The 20,731-nt window shown below is 48.4% G+C and overlaps 1 protein-coding gene across 4 annotated transcripts in view; it reads left to right on the top strand.

The window, feature by feature from the left end:
• The window catches only part of cacna2d2a (calcium channel, voltage-dependent, alpha 2/delta subunit 2a), a 1,719,882-nt gene that overhangs the window by 1,548,342 nt on the left and 150,809 nt on the right, over positions 1-20,731 (top strand). For all 4 annotated transcript variants that reach the window (XM_072472012.1, XM_072472009.1, XM_072472008.1 and 1 more), the window contains 2 exons: positions 7,850-7,951; positions 8,059-8,153. In XM_072472012.1, the coding sequence (XP_072328113.1) occupies positions 7,850-7,951; positions 8,059-8,153 (197 nt within the window). The remainder of the gene's footprint in view (positions 1-7,849; positions 7,952-8,058; positions 8,154-20,731) is intronic.

The raw sequence follows: 20,731 nt of genomic DNA, 5'->3' as shown, positions 1-20,731 counted from the left end.
TCCTCATAAGATTTTCCCTCCATACCAGGCAACATCCTGGTAAATCTCCTCTGCACCCGCTCCAAAGCCTCCACGTCCTTCCTATAATGCGGTGACCAGAACTGTACGCAATACTCCAAATGCGGCCGTACCAGAGTTCTGTACAGCTGCAACATGACCTCCCGACTATGGAACTCAATCCCTCTACCAATAAAGGCCAACACTCCATAGGCCTTCTTCACAACCCTATCAACCTGGGTGGCAACTTTCAGGGATCTATGTACATGGACACCTAGATCCCTCTGATCATCCACACTTTCAAGAACTTTACCATTAGCCAAATATTCCGCATTCCTGTTATTCCTTCCGAAGTGAATCACCTCACACTTCTCTACATTAAACTCCATTTGCCACCTCTCAGCCCAGCTCTGCAGCTTATCTATATCCCTCTGTAACCTGCTACATCCTTCCACACTATCGACAACACCACCGACTTTAGTATCGTCTGCAAATTTACTCACCCACCCTTCTGCGCCTTCCTCTAGGTCATTGATAAAAATGACAAACAGCAACGGCCCCAGAACAGATCCTTGTGGTACTCCACTTGTGACTGTACTCCATTCTGAACATTTCCCATCAACCACCACCCTGTCTTCTTTCAGCTAGCCAATTTCTGATCCACATCTCTAAATCACCCTCAATCCCCAGCCTCCGTGTTTTCTGCAATAGCTTACCGTGGGGAACCTTATCAAACGCTTTGCTGAAATCCATATACACCACATCAACTGCTCTACCCTCATCTACCTGTTCAGTCACCTTCTCAAAGAACTCAATAAGGTTTGTGAGGCATGACCTACCCTTCACAAAGCCATGCTGACTATCCCTGATCATATTATTCCTATCTAGATGATTATAAATCTTGTCTCTTATAATCCCCTCCAAGACTTTACCCACTACAGACGTGAGGCTCACCGGTCTATAGTTGTCGGGGTTGTCTCTGCTCCCCTTTTTGAACAAAGGGACCACATTTGCTGTCCTCCAGTCCTCTGGCACTATTCCTGTAGCCAATGATGACATAAAAATCAAAGCCAAAGGTCCAGCAATCTCTTCCCTGGCCTCCCAGAGAATCCTAGGATAAATCCCATCAGGTCCCGGGGACTTATCTATTTTAAGCCTGTCCAGAATTGCCAACACCTCTTCCCTACGTACCTCAATGCCATCTATTCTATTAGCCTGGGGCTCAGCATTCTCCTCCACAACATTATCTTTTTCCTGAGTGAATACTGACGAAAAATATTCATTTAGTATCTCGCCTATCTCTTCAGACTCCACACACAATTTCCCAGCCCTGTCCTTGACTGGTCCTACTCTTTCCCTAGTCATTCGCTTATTCCTGACATACCTATAGAAAGCTTTTGGGTTTTCCTTGATCCTTCCTGCCAAATACTTCTCATGTCCCCTCCTTGCTCGTCTTAGCTCTCTCTTTAGATCCTTCCTCGCTACCTTGTAACTATCCATCGCCCCAACTGAAACTTCACACCTCATCTTCACATAGGCCTCCTTCTTCCTCTTAACAAGAGATTCCACTTCCTTGGTAAACCACGGTTCCCTCGCTTGACGCCTTCCTCCCTGCCTGACCGGTACATACTTATCAAGAACACGCAGTAGCTGATCCTTGAACAAGCCCCACTTATCCAGTGTGCCCAACACTTGCAGCCTACTTCTCCACCTTATCCCCCCCAAGTCACATCTAATGGCATCATAATTGCCCTTCCCCCAGCTATAACTCTTGCCCTGCGGTGTATACTTATCCCTTTCCATCATTAACGTAAACGTCACCGAATTGTGGTCACTGTCCCCAAAGTGCTCTCCTACCTCCAAATCCAACACCTGGCCTGGTTCATTACCCAAAACCAAATCCAACGTGGCCTCGCCTCTTGTTGGCCTGTCAACATATTGTTTCAGGAAACCCTCCTGCACACACTGTACAAAAAACGACCCATCTATTGTACTCGAACTATATCTTTTCCAGTCAATATTTGGAAAGTTAAAGTCTCCCATAATAACTACCCTGTTACTTTCGCTCTTATCCAGAATCATCTTCGCCATCCTTTCCTCTATATCCCTAGAACTATTAGGAGGCCTATAAAAAACTCCCAACAGGGTGACCTCTCCTTTCCTGTTTCTAACTTCAGCCCATACTACCTCGGAAGAAGAGTCCCCATCTAGCATCCTCTCCGCCACCGTAATACTGCTCTTGACTAGCAGCGCCTCCCCCTCTTTTGCCTCCTTCTCTGAGCTTACTAAAACACCTAAACCCCGGAACCTGCAACATCCATTCCTGTCCCTGCTCTATCCATGTCTCCGAAATGGCCACAACATCGAAGTCCCAGGTACCAACCCATGCTGCCAGTTCCCCTACCTTGTTTCGTATACTCCTGGCATTGAAGTAAACACACTTAAAACCACCTACCTGAACACTGGCCAGCTCCTGCGACGTCAAATCTGTGCTCCTGACCTCTATACTCTCATTCTCCCTTACCCTAAAACTACAATCCAGGTTCCCATGCCCCTGCTGCATTAGTTTAAACCCCCCCAAAGAGCACTAACAAATCTCCCCCCCAGGATATTTGTGCCCCACAGGTTCAGATGTAGACCATCCTGTCTGTAGAGGTCCCACCTTCCCCAGAAAGAGCCCCAGTTATCCAGAAATCTGAATCCCTCCCGCCTGCACCACCCCTGTAGCCACGTGTTTAAATGCTCTCTCTCCCTATTCCTCATCTCACTATCACGTGGCACGGGCAACAACCCAGAGATAACAACTCTGTTTGTTCCAGTTCTGAGCTTCCATCCTAGCTCCCTGGAAGCCTGCCTGACATCCTTGTCCCCTTTCCTACCTATGTCGTTAGTGCCAATGTGGACCACGACTTGGGGCTGCTCCCCCTCCCCCTAAGGACCCGGAAAACACGATCCGAGACATCACGTACCCTTGCACCTGGGAGGCAACATACCAAACGTGAGTCTCTCACGCTCCCACAAAATCTCCTATCTGTACCCCTGACTATAGAGTCCCCAATTACTAATGCTCTGCTCCTCTCCCCCCTTCCCTTCTGAGCAACAGGGACAGACTCTGTGCCAGAGGCCCGTACCCCATGGCTTAACCCTGGTAAGTCCCCCCCCCCCACAAGTATCCAAAGCGGTATACTTGTTTCTCAGGGGAACGACCGCAGGGGATCCCTGCACTGACTGCTTTTTCCCAGTCCCTCTTACAGTTACCCACCTATCTCCAATCTTTGGTGTAACTAATTCCCTGAAGCTGCTATCTATGACCCCTTCTGCCTCCCGAATGATCCGAAGTTCTTCCAACTCCAGCTCCAGTTCCCTAACTCGGTCTTGGCGGAGCTGGAGATGGCAGCACTTCCTGCAGGTAAAATCAGCAGGGACACTAACTGCATCCCTCACCTCAAACATCCTGCAGGAGGAACATTGCACTCCCTTCCCTGCCATTCCTCTAACTTTCTACCAAGATCTGGCTAACAACTAAATTAAATTTTTTATAAAAAATAATAATAATATAATAAAATATTACATAGATTCATCCAGACTCCCTTCCAGTTCAGAAACACAGTCTTTCTATAGAAAAACGGAGAGGGGCGAGGAAAGCAGTCCTTTCTCAGGGCTGCCAGGAATCAAACTGAAACCATTTGGGGAAATACATTGGCCATCAGTCAAACCAAGTCATCGCTGGTGCCGGCCAATCTCTGGCATTGGTGTTGGTCCATTTGCAATCACCAATTTAAATCCTTCTGGATCCTTACATACTGTCTTAAAGAGACATGTGCACAACTCATCCATGAATCAAAAATGTAATGGCAAAAAATAAAAGAAAGGGAAAGTAAGGGAATCAACAGGAAATAAATAAGAACACACAGGAAGGACCCTTACATTCTGTGTCATGGGCATGTGTCTTTGTGTGTTTAGCAGATAGGTCTCTGTGTTGTACAGATGTGCAGATGTGTCTCCATGTGTTGTTCAGGTGTGTCTGTTCTTGTCATGGAGACGTGTCTCTGCTCTGGAAATGTGTCTGTGTGTGTTGTACAGATGTGGTTGTGCGTGTTGGGAGGATGTATCTATGCTTCTGGTGCAAATATATATGGGTGTATTGTGGAAATGTATATATTTGTGTTGTGGAGATGTGCCTCTGTGTTGTGGACATGTGTCTTTGTGTTGTATGGATTTGCCTCTGTGTGTTGTACAGATGGGTCTGTGTGTTATATGCAAATGTGTCTATGTGTGTCGTGCGAATGAGTCTGTCTGTGTTGTGTGGCTGTGTCTGTGTGTTGTGCGGGTTGTGTCTGTATTGTGCAGATATGTCTGTATGTGTTGTACAGATGTGTCTATGTGTGTTGTATGGATGTGTGTGCGAGTGTTGTACGGATATGTTTGAGTGTGTTGTGCAGATGTGTCTGTGTGTTTTGTACAAATGTGTCTATGTGTGTTGTGCAGATGTGTCTGTTTGTGTTGTGCAGATATGTCTGTGTTGTGCAGATGTTTCTGTATGTTGTGTGGATGTGGCTGTGTACGCATGTGACTGGGTGTAGATATGTCTGTGTGCAGATGTGTCTGTGTGTTTTGTATAGATGTGTCTGTGTGTGGATGTCTGTGTTGTGAGGATATGTCTGTGTGTGCTCATGTGACTGTGTGTGTGGATGTGTCTGTGTGTGTGAATGTGTCTGTGTGTGTGAATGTGTCTGTATGTTTTGTACAGATATGTATGTGTGTGTGCTGATGTGTTTGTGCATTGTGTGTATGTGTCTGTTTTTCGGTGCAAGAAGCTCAACACCATCCAGGAAAAAGCAGCTCGTTTGATTGCTCCCCCTTCCACAAACATTCAAACCCTCCACCACCGACAAACAATAGCAGCCGTGTGTACCACCTACACGATGCACGGCAGTAACTCACCAAGGTTCCTTAGACAACACCTTCCAAACACACGACCACTACCATCTAGAAGGACAAGAGCAGCAGATACCTGGGAACCCCACCACCTGGAGGTTCCCCACCACCCTGACTTGGAAATATATTACCGTTCCTTCACAGAGGCACACACTGTCGCTGGGGCAACATCCTGGAACTCCCTCCTTAATAGCATAGGGGTGTACCTACACCTCAAGGACTGCAGCGGTTCAAGAAGGCAACTCATCACCACCTTCTGAAGGGCAACTAGAGATGGGCAATAAATGCTGGCCTAACCAATGACACCCAATCCCGTAAATTAATTTTTTAAAAATGTGATTGTTTGTGTGCGGATGTGTCTGAATGCGGATTTGTCTGTGTGCGAATGTGTGTTGTACAGATGTGCCTGTATTGTACAGATGTGTTTGTGTGGTTGTGTCTTGGTACGGATGTGTCTGTATTGTACATATGTGTCTGTGTGTTGCATGGATGTGTCTATGTGTGTTGTGCGATGTGTATGTGTTGTGCGATGTGTCTTTGTGTGTTGTGAAGATGTTTCTGTGTTTGTTGTGCGGATGTATCTCTTGCCGTTGAGCGGATGTGTCTGTGTGTTGTGCGGATGTGTCCGTGTGTGACTGTCCGTCTGTGTTGTACTGATGTGTCTATGTGTGTTGTACGGTTGTGTCTGTGTGTTGTGCAATGTATCGATGTGTGTTGCGCGATGTGTCTGTGTGTTGTGTAGATGCGTCTGTTTGTGTTGTACAGACGTTTCTATGTATGTTGTGCAAATGTGTCTAAGTTTTGTGTAGATGTGCCTGCGTGTGGAAAAGTCTGTGTGTCTTGTGCGGATGTGTCTGTGTGTTGTACGCCTGTGACTCTGCGGATATATCTGTTTGTATGTGAATGTGTTGTATGGATGTGCCTGTGTTGTACAGATGTGTTTGTGTGGAAGTGTGTTTGTGGGTTCTGATGTGTCGTTGTGTTGTGCATATGTGACTGTGTGTGTTGTACGGATGTATCTGCGTGCGTTGTACGGGTGTGTCTGTGTGTTGTACATCCACAATGCTACCGTGCTGTGTCTGTCTGTTGTGCAAATGTGTCTGTGTCTGTTGTACGGATGTGTCCGTGTGTCTGGACGAGTCTGTGTGTGTTGTACGCATCGGTCTGCATGTGGATATGACAGTGTGCAGATTTGTCTGTGTGTTATGCAGATGTATCTGTGTGTGCAGCTGTGTCTGTGTATTGTGTGGATGCATCTGTTTGTGGGTGCAGATGTGACTTTGTGCACGGATGTGTCGTTGTTGTACGGATGCGACTGTGTGCGAATATGTCTGTTGGTGTGCGAATGTGTGTTGTACAGATGTGCCTGTGTTGTAGGGATGTGTCTGTATATGTTATGTGGATTTGGGTGGAGATGTAACGGTTTGCGTGCGGATGTGTCGATGTTGTGTTGTGCAGATGTGCCTGAGTCTGATGTACGGATCTGTCTGTGTGTATTGTGTGGATGTATCTGAGTGTTGGCGGATGTGTCTGTGTGTTGTACGGATGTGTCTGTGTGTGCTGCATAGAGGCATCTATGTGTGTGCGGATGTGTCTGTCTGTTGTGCAAATGTATCTGTGTCTGTTGTACGGATGTGTCTGTGTGTCTAGATGTGTTTGTGTGTATTGTACGGATCGGTCTGCGTGTGGATATGACAGTGAGCGGATGTGTCTGGATGTGTCTGTGTGTTGTGCGGATATGTCTGTGTGTGTTGTGCAGATATGTCTGGGTGTTGTGCCGATATATCTGTGTGTTGTGCAGATATGTCTGTTTGTGGCTGCGGATGTGGATGTGCCTGATGTACAGATCTGTGTGTGTGTTGTGTGGATGTATCTGAGTGTTGTACGAATGTGTCTGTTGTGTGGGTGCATCCATGTGTTGTACGGATGTGTCTGTAGGTGTTGAGCGTATGTCTCTGTGCGAGTTTTGTGGACGAGTCTGTCTGTGTACAGTTGTGTCTGTGTGTGTTGTAGGAATATGTATGTGTATGTTGTGCAGTGGTGCCTGTGTGTTGGCGAATGTTTCTTTATTTGTTATGTGGATATGTTTGTGTCTGTTGTACAGATGTATCTGTGTGTTGTGCGGATGTGTCTGTGCATGTTGTGCAAATGTGTCTATGTGTGTTGTGCGGGTGTCTGAGCGCGTTGTGTGGATGTGTCTGTGTTGTGCGGATGTGTCTGATTGTGTTATACGGATGTGCCTGTGTGTGGTGTGCGGATGTGTAAGTGTGAAAATGTGTCTGTGTGTGTTGTACAAATGCACCTGTGTTTCTGGCTTTGTGTGTTGTGCGGATGTGTCTGTTTGTTTTGCGGATGTAATTGTGTGTTGCGTGATGTGTCTGTGTGTGTTGTGTGCATGTGTGCTGTACGGATGTGTCTGTGTGTTGGGTGGATCTGTCTGTGTGTGTTGTATGGATGTGTCTGTGTATTGTGTGGATGAGTCTGTGTGTGTTGTACGGATGTGTCCGTGTGTGTTTGTGGACATGTGTGTGCGTGTTGTATGGATGTGTCTGTATGTATTATACAGATGTGTCTCTGTGTTGTACGGATGTGTCTATGTGTTGTGTGGAAGTGTCTGTGTGTGTTGTGCGGATGTGTCTGTGTGTGTTATACTACATGTCTGTGTGCAGATGTGTCTGTGCGTTGTGGATATGTTGTTGGATTTTATGCGTATAATTCATTCTTTGACCTTGGGTATTCAGGAGCCAAGGCATCTTGATTCTCTTCAGCACATTTTTATTGTGCTGATATTTTCTGTGTGCAGTTAAGTTATGAGGAAGCCAGTGCCTTTGCAAAGCATGTTTCTGTTTCCTTAGCTGATCCTGTCAAGCTAACTCACAACATGAACAAGTTTAACTTTGTTTTCTGTCCTCAGCAAATAGCATGGTTGACATGGACCTGATGAATAACAGCATCGGGATTCTGGTCAGTGCTGCTGTGGACCTTCGCATCTATGGGAAGTCCCTGAAACCTGCAGGTAGGTAACTCTGTTCCACAGTCATCCAGTTACAGTCACCTCTCCCCAAATTATCCAACTTTGCAGCACTGAGTTCCCAATTAAATATTCTCCTATTTTTGTTTTAGTGGTTGGAGTGAAGCTGGATTATGAAGCGTGGGTGTCAAAATTTAAAATTCTAGCCAGTAACCAGACCAATCGAGACCAGTTGGAACCACGCAAGGTAACACAGTGAGGTTCAATACAGATTCCTGGGATGTGTTTTAACAGTTTGATATAACTGAATGACTTGTTAACCATTTCAAAGGGCAATTACATGTCAAATATATTGCTTTGTGCATGTTTGTACATGTGAAAGTATCTATCTCTGCGTGTGCTCTGGGCATATATATGACTGCGTGTGTGTGTTGTGTGGGTGCATGTTTATCACTAGGATGTATGTGTGTTTTATTAATTCCTTCAGGGTAGTGAACATCGCTGGCAAGGCCAGCATTAATTTCTGATACCTAACTTCCCTTGAGAAGGTGGTTGTGAACTCCCTTCTTTTTAGATTTAGATTTAGTGTCAAGCCGAGTATTGTTCTGCGTAGCGCCCAGACAGATTGTACCATACATGAAAAACATAGAACAGACGATAGATAAACAATGTAAATACTGTCATGTGAGAGTACCTTTAAGAAATGGATGTTTAAGCAATGTACCTCCCGGGTGCCAGGGCCAGGGATGTCTCGGATCGTGTCTTCAGGATCCTTAAGGGGGAGGGGGAGCAGCCAGAAGTCGTGGTGCACATTGGTACCAACGACGTAGGTAGGAAAAGGGGTGTGGAGGTAATAAACGAGTTTAGGGAGTTAGGCTGGAAGTTAAAAGCCAGGACAGACAGAGTTGTCATCTCTGGTTTGTTGCCGGTTCCACGTGATAGCGAGGCTAGGAATAGGGAGAGAGTGCAGCTGAACACGTGGCTGCACGGATGGTGTAGGAGGGAGGGCTTCAGGTATTTGGATAATTGGAGCGCATTCTGGGGAAGATGGGACCTGTACAAGCAGGACGAGTTGCATCTGAACCAGAGGGGCACCAATATCCTGGGAGGGAGGTTTTCTAGTACTCTTCGGGAGGGTTTAAACTAATTTCGCACGGGAATGGGAACCGGATTTGTAGTCCAGCAACTAAGGTACAAACAAAGAACAACGAACAAAGAAATGTACAGCACAGGAACAGGCCCTTCGGCCCTCCAAGCCCGTGCCGACCATGCTGCCCGACTAAACTACAATCTTCTACACTTCCTGGGTCCGTATCCCTCTATTCCCATCCTATTCATGTATTTGTCAAGATGCCCCTTAAATGTCACTATCGTCCCTGCTTCCACCACCTCCTCCGGTAGCGAGTTCCAGGCACCCACTACCCTCTGCGTAAAAAACTTGCCTCGTACATCTACTCTAAACCTTGCCCCTCTCACCTTAAACCTATGCCCCCTAGTAATTGACCCCTCTACCCTGGGGAAAAGCCTCTGACTATCCACTCTGTCTATGCCCCTCATAATTTTGTATACCTCTATCAGGTCTCCCCTCAACCTCCTTCGTTCCAGTGAGAACAAACCGAGTTTATTCAACCGCTCCTCATAGCTAATGCCCTCCATACCAGGCAACATTCTGGTAAATCTCTTCTGCACCCTCTCTAAAGCCTCCACATCCTTCTGGTAGTGTGGCGACCAGAATTGAACACTATACTCCAAGTGTGGCCTAACTAAGGTTATATACAGCTGCAACATGACTTGCCAATTCTTATACTCAATGCCCCGGCCAATGAATGCAAGCATGCCGTATGCCTTCTTGACTACCTTCTCCACCTGTGTTGCCCCTTTCAATGACCTGTGGACCTGTACTCCTAGATCTCTTTGACTTTCAATACTCTTGAGGGTTCTACCATTCACTGTATATTCTCTACCTGCATTAGACCTTCCAAAATGCATTACCTCACATTTGTCCGGATTAAACTCCACCTGCCACCTCTCTGCCCAAGTCTCCAAACAATCTAAATCCTGCTGTATCCTCCGACAGTCCTCATCGCTATCTGCAATTCCACCAACCTTTGTGTCGTCTGCAAACTTACTAATCAGACCAGTTACATTTTCTTCCAAATCATTTATATATACTACAAAGAGCAAAGGTCCCAGCACTGAACCCTGTGGAACACCACTGGTCACAGCCCTCCAATTAGAAAAGCATCCTTCCATTGCTACTCTCTGCCTTCTATGGCCTAGCCAGTTCTGTATCCACCTTGCCAGCTCACCCCTGATCCCGTGTGACTTCACCTTTTGTACCAGTCTACCATGAGGGACCTTGTCAAAGGCCTTACTGAAGGCCATATAGACAACATCCACTGCCCTACCTGCATCAATCATCTTAGTGACCTCCTCGAAAAACTCTATCAAGTTAGTGAGACACGACCTTCCCTTCACAAAACCGTGCTGCCTCTCACTAATACGTCCATTTGCTTCCAAATGGGAGTAGATCCTGTCTCGAAGAATTCTCTCCAGTAATTTCCCTACCACTGAACTAAGGCTCACCGGCCTGTAGTTCCCTGGATTATCCTTGCTACCCTTCTTAAACAGAGGAACAACATTGGCTATTCTCCAGTCCTCCGGGACATCCCCTGAAGACAGCGAGGATCCAAAGATTTCTGTCAAGGCCTCAGCTATTTCCTCTCCAGCCGCCTTCAGTATTCTGGGGTAGATCCCATCAGGCCCTGGGGACTTATCTACCTTAATATTTTTTAAGACACCCAACACCTCGTCTTTTTGGATCTCAATGTGACCCAGGCTATCTACACACCCTTCTCCAGACTCAACATCTACCAATTTATTCTCTTTGGTGAATACTGATGCAAAGTATTCATTTAGTACCTCGCCCATTTCCTCTGGCTCCACACATAGATTCCCTTGCCTATCCTTCAGTGGGCCAACCCTTTCCCTGGCTACCCTCTTGCTTTTTATGTACGTGTAAAAAGCCTTGGGATTTTCCTTAACCCTAATTGCCAATGACTTTTCGTGACCCCTTCTAGCCCTCCTGACTCCTTGCTTAAGTTCCTTCCTACTTTCCTTATATTCCATGCAGGCTTCGTCTGTTCCCAGCCTTTTAGCCCTAACAAATCCCTCCTTTTTCTTTTTGACGAGGCCTACAATATCTCTCGTCATCCAAGGTTCCCGAAAATTGCCGTATTTATCCTTCTTCCTCACAGGAACATGCCGGTCCTGAATTCCTTTCAACTGCCACTTGAAAGCCTCCCACATGTCAGATGTTGATTTGCCCTCAAACATCCGCCCCCAATCTATGTTCTTCAGTTACCTCCTAATATTGTTATAATTAGCCTTCCCCCAATTTAGCACATTCATCCTAGGACCACTCTTATCTTTGTCCACCAGTACTTTAAAACTTACTGAATTGTAGTCACTGTTACCGAAATGCTCCCCTACTGAAACATCTACCACCTGGCCGGGCTCATTCCCCAATACCAGGTCCAGTACCACCCCTTCCCTAGTTGGACTGTCTACATATTGTTTTAAGAAGCCCTCCTGGATGCTCCTTACAAACTCCGCCCCGTCTAAGCCCCTGGCACTAAGTGAGTCCCAGTCAATATTGGGGAAGTTGAAGTCTCCCATCACCACAACCCTGTTGTTTTTACTCTTTTCCAAAATCTGTCTACCTATCTGCTCCTCTATCTCCCGCTGGCTGTTGGGAGGCCTGTAGTAAACCCCCAACATTGTGACTGCACCCTTCGTATTCCTGATCTCTACCCATATAGCCTCACTGCCCTCTGAGGTGTCCTCCCGCAGTGCAGCTGTGATATTCTCCCGAACCAGTAGCGCAACTCCGCCTCCCCTTTTACATCCCCCTCTATCCCGCCTGAAACATCTAAATCCTGGAACGTTTAGCTGCCAATCCTGCCCTTCCCCCGACTAGGTCTCTGTAATGGCAACAACATCATAGTTCCAAGTACTAATTCAAGCTCTAAGTTCATCTGCCTTACCCGTAATACTTCTTGCATTAAAACATATGCACTTCAGGCCACCAGACCCGCTGTGTTCAGCAACTTCTCCCTGTCTGCTCTGCCTCAGAGCCCCACTGTCCCTATTCCCTAGTTCTCCCTCAATGCTCTCACCTTCTGACCTATTGCTCCCGTGCCCACCCCCCTGCCATACTAGTTTAAACCCTCCCGTGTGACACTAGCAAACCTCGCGGCCAGGATATTTATGCCTCTCCGGTTTAGATGCAACCCGTCCTTCTTATACAGGTCACACCTGCCCCGGAAGAGCTCCCAGTGGTCCAGATAACGGAAACCCTCCCTCCTACACCAGCTGTTTAGCCACGTGTTTAGCTGCTCTATCTTCCTATTTCTAGCCTCACTGGCACGTGGCACAGGGAGTAATCCCGAGATTACAACCCTCGAGGTCCTGTCTTTTAACTTTCTGCCTAGCTCCCTGAACTCCTGCTGCAGGACCTTATGCCCCTTCCTGCCTATGTCGTTAGTACCAATATGTACAACGACCTCTGTCTGGTTGCCCTCCCCCTTCAGGATGCCCTCTACCCATTCGGAGACATCCTGGACCCTGGCACCAGGGAGGCAACATACCATCCTGGAGTCTCTTTCACGTCCACAGAAACGCCTATCTGTGCCCCTGACTATAGAGTCCCCTATTACTATTACTCTTCTGCGCTTTGACCCTCCCTTCTGAACATCAGAGCCAGACGTGGTGCCACTGCTCTGGCTGCTGCTGTTTTCAAATTCAGGACGCCAAAGCGTGTAATGAGGCAGTGACAAAGGAGAGTACTTGCAGGCATGGAGATGGGTTCAAGTGTGTATACTTCAACGCAAGAAGCATCAGGAATAAGGTGGGTGAACTTAAGGCATGGATCAGTACTTGGGACTACGATGTGATGGCCATCACGGAAACTTGGATAGAAGAGGGGCAGAAATGGTTGTTGGAGGTCCCTGGTTATAGATGTATAGATGCATAGAATAAGATTAGGGAGGGTGGTAAAAGAGGTGGGGGGGGGGGGGGGTGGCATTGTTAATTAGAGATAGTATAACAGCTGCAGAAAGGCAGTTCGAGGAGTATCAGCCTACTGAGGTAGTATGGATTGAAGTCAGAAATAGGAAAGGAACAGTCACCTTGTTAGGAGTTTTCTATAGGCCCCCCAATTGTAGCAGAGATGTGGAGGAACAGATTGGGAAACAGATTTTGGAAAGGTGCAGAAGTCACAGGGTAGTAGTCATGGGTGACTTTAACTTCCCAAACATTGAGTGGAAACTCTTTAGATCAAATAGTTTGGATGGGGTGGTGTTTGTGCAGTGTGTCCAGGAAGCTTTTCTAACACAGTATGTAGATTGTCCGACGAGAGGAGGGGCAATATTGGATTTGGTACTTGGTAATGAACCAGGGCAAGTGATAGATTTGTTAGTGGGGGAGCATTTTGGAGATAGTGACCACAATTCTGTGACTTTCACTTTAGTAATGGAGAGGGATAGGTGCGTGCAACAGGGCAAGGTTTACAATTGGGGGAAGGGTAAATACGATGTTGTCAGACAAGAATTGAAGTGCATAAGTTGGGAACATAGGCTGTCAGGGAAGGACTCAAGTGAAATGAGGAACTTGTTCAAGGAACAGGTACTACGTGTCCTTGATATGTATGTCCCTGTCAGGCAGGGAAGAGATGGTCGAGTGAAGGAACGATGGTTGACAAGAGAGGTTGAATGTCTTGTTAAGAGGAAAAAGGAGACTTATGTAAGGCTGAGGAAACAAGGTTCAGACAGGGCATTGGAGGGATACAAGATAGCCAGGAGGGAACTGAAGAAAGGGATTAGGAGAGCTAAGAGAGGGCATGAACAATCTTTGGCGGGTCGGATCAAGGAAAACCCCAAGGCCTTTTACACATATGTGAGAAATATGAGAATGACTAGAGCGAGGGTAGGTCCGATCAAGGACAGTAGCGGGAGATTGTGTATTGAGTCTGAAGAGATAGGAGAGGTCTTGAACGAGTACTTTTTTTCTGTATTTACAAATGAGAGGGGCCATATTGTTGGAGGGGACAGTGTGAAACAGACTGGTAAGCTCGAGGAAATACTTGTTAGGAAGGAAGATGTGTTGGGCATTTTGAAAAACTTGAGGATAGACAAATCCCCCGGGCCTGACGGGATATATCCAAGGATTCTATGGGAAGCAAGAGATGATATTGCAGAGTCGTTGGCAATGGTCTTTTCGTCCTCACTGTCAACAGGGGTGGTACCAGGGGATTGGAGAGTGGCGAATGTCATGCCCCTGTTCAAAAAAGGGACTAGGGATAACCCTGGGAATTACAGGCCAGTTAGTCTTACTTCGGTGGTAGGCAAAGTCATGGAAAGGGTACTGAAGGATAGGATTTCTGAGCATCTGGAAAGACACTGCTTGATTAGGGATAGTCAGCACGGATTTGTGAGGGGTAGGTCTTGCCTTACAAGTCTTATTGAATTCTTTGAGGAGGTGACCAAGCATGTGGATGAAGGTAAAGCAGTGGATGTAATGTACATGGATTTTAGTAAGCCATTTGTTAAGGTTCCCCATGGTCTGCTTCTGCAGAAAGTAAGGAGGCATGGGATAGTGGGAAATTTGGCCAGTTGGATAACAAACTAGCTAACCGATAGACGTCAGAGAGTGATGGTGGATGGCAAATATTCAGCCTGGATCCCAGTTACCAGTGGCGTACCGCAGGGATCAGTTCTGGGTCCTCTGCTGTTTGTGATTTTCATTAATGACTTGGATGAGGGAGTTGAAAGGTGGGTCAGTAAATTTGCAGACGATACGAAGATTGGTGGAGCTGTGGATAGTGAGGAAGGCTGTTGTCGGCTGCAAAGAGACATAGATAGGATGCAGAGCTGGGCTGAGAAGTGGCAGATGGAGTTTAACCCTGAAAAGTGTGAGGTTGTCCATTTTGGAAGGACAAATATGAATGCGGAATACAGGGTTAACGGTAGAGTTCTTGGCAATGTGGAGGAGCAGAGAGATCTTGGGGTCTATGTTCATACATCTTTGAAAGTTGCCACTCAAGTGGATAGAGCTGTGAAGAAGGCCTATGATGTGCTAGTGTTCATTAACAGAGGGATTGAATTTAAGAGCCGTGAGGTGATGATGCAGCTGTACAAAACTTTGGTAAGGCCATATTTGGAGTACTGTGTACAGTTGTGGTCGCCTCATTTTAGGAAGGATGTGGAAGCTTCGGAAAAGGTGCAAAGGAGATTTACCAGGATGTTGCCTGTAATGGAGAGTAGGTCTTACGAGGAAAGGTTGAGGGTGCTAGGCCTTTTCTCATTAGAACGGAGAAGGATGAGGGGCGACTTTATAGAGGTTTATAAGATGATCAGGGGAATAGATAGAGTAGACAGTCAGAGACTTTTTTCCCCGGGTGGAACAAACCATTACAAGGGGACATTAATTTAAGGTGAATGGTGGAAGATATAGGGGGGATGTTAGAGGTAGGTTCTTTACCCAGAGAGTAGTGGGGGCATGGAATGCACTGCCTGTGGAAGTAGTTGAGTCGGAAACATTAGGGACCTTCAAGCAGCTATTGGATAGGTACATGGATTACGGTAAAATGATATAGTGTAGATTTATTTGTTCTTAAGGGCAGCACGGTAGCATTGTGGATAGCACAATTGCTTCACAGCTCCAGGGTCCCAGGTTCGATTCCGGCTTGGGTCACTGTCTGTGCGGAGTCTGCACATCCTCCCCGTGTCTGCGTGGGTTTCCTCCGGGTGCTCCGGTTTCCTCCCACAGTCCAAAGATGTGCAGGTTAGGCGGATTAGCCATGATAAATTGCCCTTAGTGTCCAAAATTGCCCTTTGTGTTGGGTGGAGGTGTTGACTTTGGGTAGGGTGCTCTTTCCAAGACCCGGTGCAGACTCAATGGGCCGAATGGCCTCCTTCTGCACTGTAAATTCTATGATAATCTATGATTAATCTCGGACAAAGGTTCGGCACAACATCGTGGGCCGAAGGGCCTGTTCTGTGCTGTATTTTTCTATGTTCTATATTCTATGTACCTTTACAAAATGGAGCTGATCATATTACTGAAGTGATGTCAGAGGGTGGGGGGAGCTGAGCTCGCTTCTGCTTTTTTGAGTTTCAGTTTGAGAAGGCAGCTGGGAGTGACTGTGTGTTTTGCTGAGAGCTGCAGGAAGAAAGACAGAGCTGGTCTGTTGATGTCTGCAATCCAAAGAGTATAAATATATTGATTGTAACCTAATGTGTTATTATTTTTGAAGGTTTGAAGTCTTTTGGATGTTTAAAGGAACAGTTTGAAGGATTGTTTAGTGTTGTAGTCTTTTGGGGTTATCTTTGAAGTAATAGGTGATAAGATATTCAATGTTTGTTTTTTAAAGGTTAACTTGAGTTCATAGAATAAACATTGATTTGTTTTAAAAACCATTTGTCCATCCCTGCTGTATCACACCTGGAGAGTACGCCGTGTGCTTCCCACACCACAATCAGAACCACTTTGGGGTTCTGTAAACCCGGACCCATAACAATAAATAGACAGAGACATCGGATGAAGCATATGTGTGTGGAGTGCCACACAGTAGAGAAGATGTGTAGAGAGATTAGATCAGTCCTTAAGAGGGTCATTCAGGAGTCTGGCAGCAGCGAGGAACAAGCTGTTTTTGAATCTATTCGTGCTTGTTCTCAAAATGTTGTATCTTCTGGCTGAATGGAATTTATTGAATTCTTCCTGAATGTAGCTGGGAGGCATGGAAGGCCTCTGCATGAGGAAATTAAGAGACAACAACTGGGCTGGGAGTCTGATGTTGCATGTAGACCAGACCAGATGTGGATGGTAGATTTTCTTCCCTAACGGGCATTTGTGAAACCCATGCTGCGGGATTCTACATTCCTGAGACTAGGTGTTGACGCCGGGGAAGGATTTGTGAATTTACATGACAGCAAAACTGACGTTGCACCTGGACCGATCCAGCGACCATTAAGGGGCTAGCACTGGCGACAAGAGGAAGCAAGTGCTACGGCCTGCAGTGCCGTAAAAAACTACACAACCTCCTCAAGGTGGCCAGGGTGAGTAGGCAGCACGTGACCCTGGCACTAACCCCTGTCCCACACACCCGTAACCCTACCCAGCCCCAAACCGACACCCTGCACCACATGCCGGCACCCATACCGGCTGCCATAGCCGGATGCCCTGGCCGCTGAAGCCACCAGCTACCTACCCTCTGGGCTGCATGCATCATCGAACTGTCTAACACTGAGCATTTTCTGTTTCCCCCGCTCTCCCAGGAGAAGGCTGCTCATAACCACAGGGGAAGACTGGAGGGGAACCGCCGGACCTGCAGCCCCTCACCGCAGCAGAGCAGCGTGCCCTGAACGTGGTCTGCTGGCCCGAGGAAAGGGCAGTCACGGGGTTGGAGATCGGCCTCGGGTGAGGAAGTGAGACCCCCCTGTGCCACGTGTGTCAATCCCCCCCCCAACACTACCCTCACCCCTACGCCACCCTCATATCAACCTCTCACCATCCTCGCCCCAACACCACCCTCACCCCCACACCGCCCTCAACTCCACACCACCCTCATGCCACCCGCACACCACGCGTCTTGTCTTGTATCTTGCAGGACCTGCTCGTGATGGGGTGGGCCCTTCTGGTGTCCCCCAGGCTCAGTCAGAGCCAGAGCCCCAGGTGGCAAGCAGCGATGAGGATACCGACACGGAGAGGACCCACATACCCGGGACCCAGGAAACCCCAGAGCCTGAGGACGACATGGATTTCCCATCACAGCTATCTCCAACACCCTCCACCAACCCAGAGATCCTCATCTCGGTTGAGCACTTTAGTGAAGAGGTTCCTGGAACATTATGCGGTGCTTACTGGGGCTGGTTTAGCACAGGGCTAAATCGCTGGCTTTGAAAGCAGACCAAGGCAGGCCAGCAGCACGGTTCAATTCCCGTACCAGCCTCCCTGAACAGGCGCCGGAATGTGGCGACTCGGGGCTTTTCACAGTAACTTCATTTGAAACCTACTCGTGACAATAAGCGATTTTCATTTCAATGTTTTCATTTTCACTAACTGGTGCTCACCACACAAATGCTCCGGTACATCGGGTGGAGGTAGGAACTCCCAAGGGGGCGGAGGGTTGGAGGGAGGGCCGACCACAGGGTCTAGCTGCTGTCCAGATGGGTTTTGGGCTTCTGGAACGGATAGTCACATCGATCGTGGAGATGCAGTCGTAGAGCCAGAGACTGCATAGGGGGTTGTCAGCGAGCATCCGGCACCTGCAGGTGCAGGTGGCGGAGTGCAACTGCGTGCAGGAGCACGAGGTGATGCCGGCCATGCGTGCCATCCAGGCCAACACCCCATGGGTGGTGACCGCAGTGGAGGCATTGGGATGAGGGTTTTGGCCATGGATCAGCATGTCCAAGGCCTGGGGCATTCTATGCAGGCGGTGGCCGAGGCCCAGGACAGGTCTGCCCTCTCACATGCAACCATGTGCCAGAGCCACCTGGACATTGCTGCGGCGCTCCAGAGCGTGGCCCAGTCACAGCAGGCCATGGCTGACAACGGCAGCGGCATTGCTCAGGCATTGGCCGTCATGGCACAGAAGCAGAAGGAGGTGGCCCTTCCTAGAGGGAGATGGTGAAGTCACTGGCTGATGTGGCTCAGTCACAGCGTGATGTGGCGCAGTCCCAGGTGGAGGTGGCCCACTTCCTGTGCTCAATGACCGTGAGAATGCAGACCATGTTTGATACGGGTGTCGGGACTCCAGGTCTGTCAGCGCCAGGTGGCAGGGGAGCCTCAAGGGATAGTTCCGTTGGTACCCGCATCCCATGCAGTAGCCCGGAGCCAAGGGTATCCCGAGGGAGCAGGAGGTGATGGGGCACATGCCGGTGTCTCCCACAGGGGAGGTGCCGGAACAGCGCAGAGCCTTGGGCTACACCCTCCTCTCCTCCTGTCCCCAGTGCATCTGGTGGACAGCGGGCAGAACAGGGCAGCATCACGCCACCTGGGACACCCGAGCAGCAGCCAGGCCCGTCCAGGCCCTGTCGCCTTAGAAGACAGCCACCAAAGGGGACCCTGGCCGCAGGGCAGGAATCACAGCTGGCCGTCTCCACTCCTGATGTATCATCTGGAGATCCAGCTAGACGTAGCGTTTGTGACCGTAAGGCCAGAAAAGTAGGCACCCGTTAAGTTGGCACGGGTGCAGGGCAGAATTTAGTGATACGGGCTAGGGCAAGTTTCTGTGTATATGTTTTCACAAGAAACACAATGTTACAACCTGCCTCGGTGCTCTGTCAGAAGGGTGTGAGGGGTGGGTTGGTCTGGTCTGGCCGCAGAAAGGGTTGGGGGGAAAAATTGGCGGATTGGCAGATGTTGTGGGTGGGCTAGGCTCAGGTACTGCAGTTTAGCCAGAGTTCACCACACTGGTATCCCACCCCCATCCCACCACCCTCCAAACCATCTCCACCTCCGCCACCCCAGAATCGATGGGACTGTGTGACGGAATGACAAGCTCGTATGCAGGGATCTCCTAAGTGGTCGGTGTAAAGTGCTACTGTGGGCAGGAGTCAGACGTTGTTGAATGATGCGGAGCACCAGAGCTCACCGCAGAGCGGGTCGTCATCATCCTCCATCCCAGGGACCTGACCTTCTGTTGCTGCGAAACCAGGGCCCGCACTCCGTAGTGCGGCAGATATGTATCACGGAGGGGGTTGCAGGCAGGGAGGTGGGTGGCATGCGTTGTCCGTGCCCCTGGCCAGCCCCCCCCCCCGCGCAACCCACCCCTCAACCAGGTCGGTGAACATGGAGGCGATCAGAGCGCCCCGTGCAGCCTCCCATGCCTATTCGGGCCCCATGTCATGCTCATTGTAATATCCTCCAATTGGCATTATTCGTTGGCCAATTGGAGTATGAGCTCCCTCAATGATAGCTCATTGAGGGGGCCCATATATGCACCTGTGTAGGCTTTGTGAGGCAGTCTTAAGTTGACTGGAATGCTAGCAGCACTGTTTGGAGCTGCTCTTGTATATAGTTATTGCAAATAAATACTGGTGTAGTGATGGAACCCCTGCCTCCTGTGGATTATTACAGTGGCGATGAGGTAAACAAAGAACCTTGCGGAGACCAGCTGCCGCACTTGGAGGGTAAGCCTTGCTATATCAAAAATGTTGCTTTTTGGGAGGTGAGATGCAGTCGACCCGACTATTGAGGACTGGTCCCAGTATGTGGAGAGAATGTGTTACTTCTTCCAGGCCAATGAGATAATGAAGGACGAAAGTAAACGGGTTATCCTGCTGTCGGCGTGCGGACCCTCAGCCTTCGCCATTATACATAGTCTAACTTATCCCGATACGCCGGACACAATACCTTTCCAAGAATTAACAAAATTGTTGGAAGAGCACTATGACCCAAAACCACCCTTCATTTTGTGTAGGTACAGATTCTACACAACGAAGCGGGAAGACAGAGAGTCAGTCACAAATTTCTTGACCCGCCTGAGAAGGCTGGCGGAAAAATGTGAATTTGGCCCGACGCTAAATGAAATGCTTCGGGACCGGTTAGTGTGTGGCATAAATGACCTCACAAATACCTGTTGGCGGAAACGCAGCTAGACTGCAGGTGGGCGTTACAGCTCGCACTGTCCCTAGAAAAGGCAGCAAGTGGGGCACAGGAACTACAGGGCACGCCAATGGAGGTAGATACCTGTGAGAGGGACTGCCACAACAGGTCCAGCTACCAGATAGCCGCCCTCGGGAAAAGCCTGAGGAATAGCGGGCC

The sequence above is a fragment of the Scyliorhinus torazame genome, chromosome 13 (assembly GCF_047496885.1).
Source record: "Scyliorhinus torazame isolate Kashiwa2021f chromosome 13, sScyTor2.1, whole genome shotgun sequence".
Lineage (NCBI taxonomy): Eukaryota > Metazoa > Chordata > Chondrichthyes > Carcharhiniformes > Scyliorhinidae > Scyliorhinus > Scyliorhinus torazame.
Note: the sequence above shows the minus strand (reverse complement) of the source record. Positions and strands in the feature narration are given on the sequence as shown.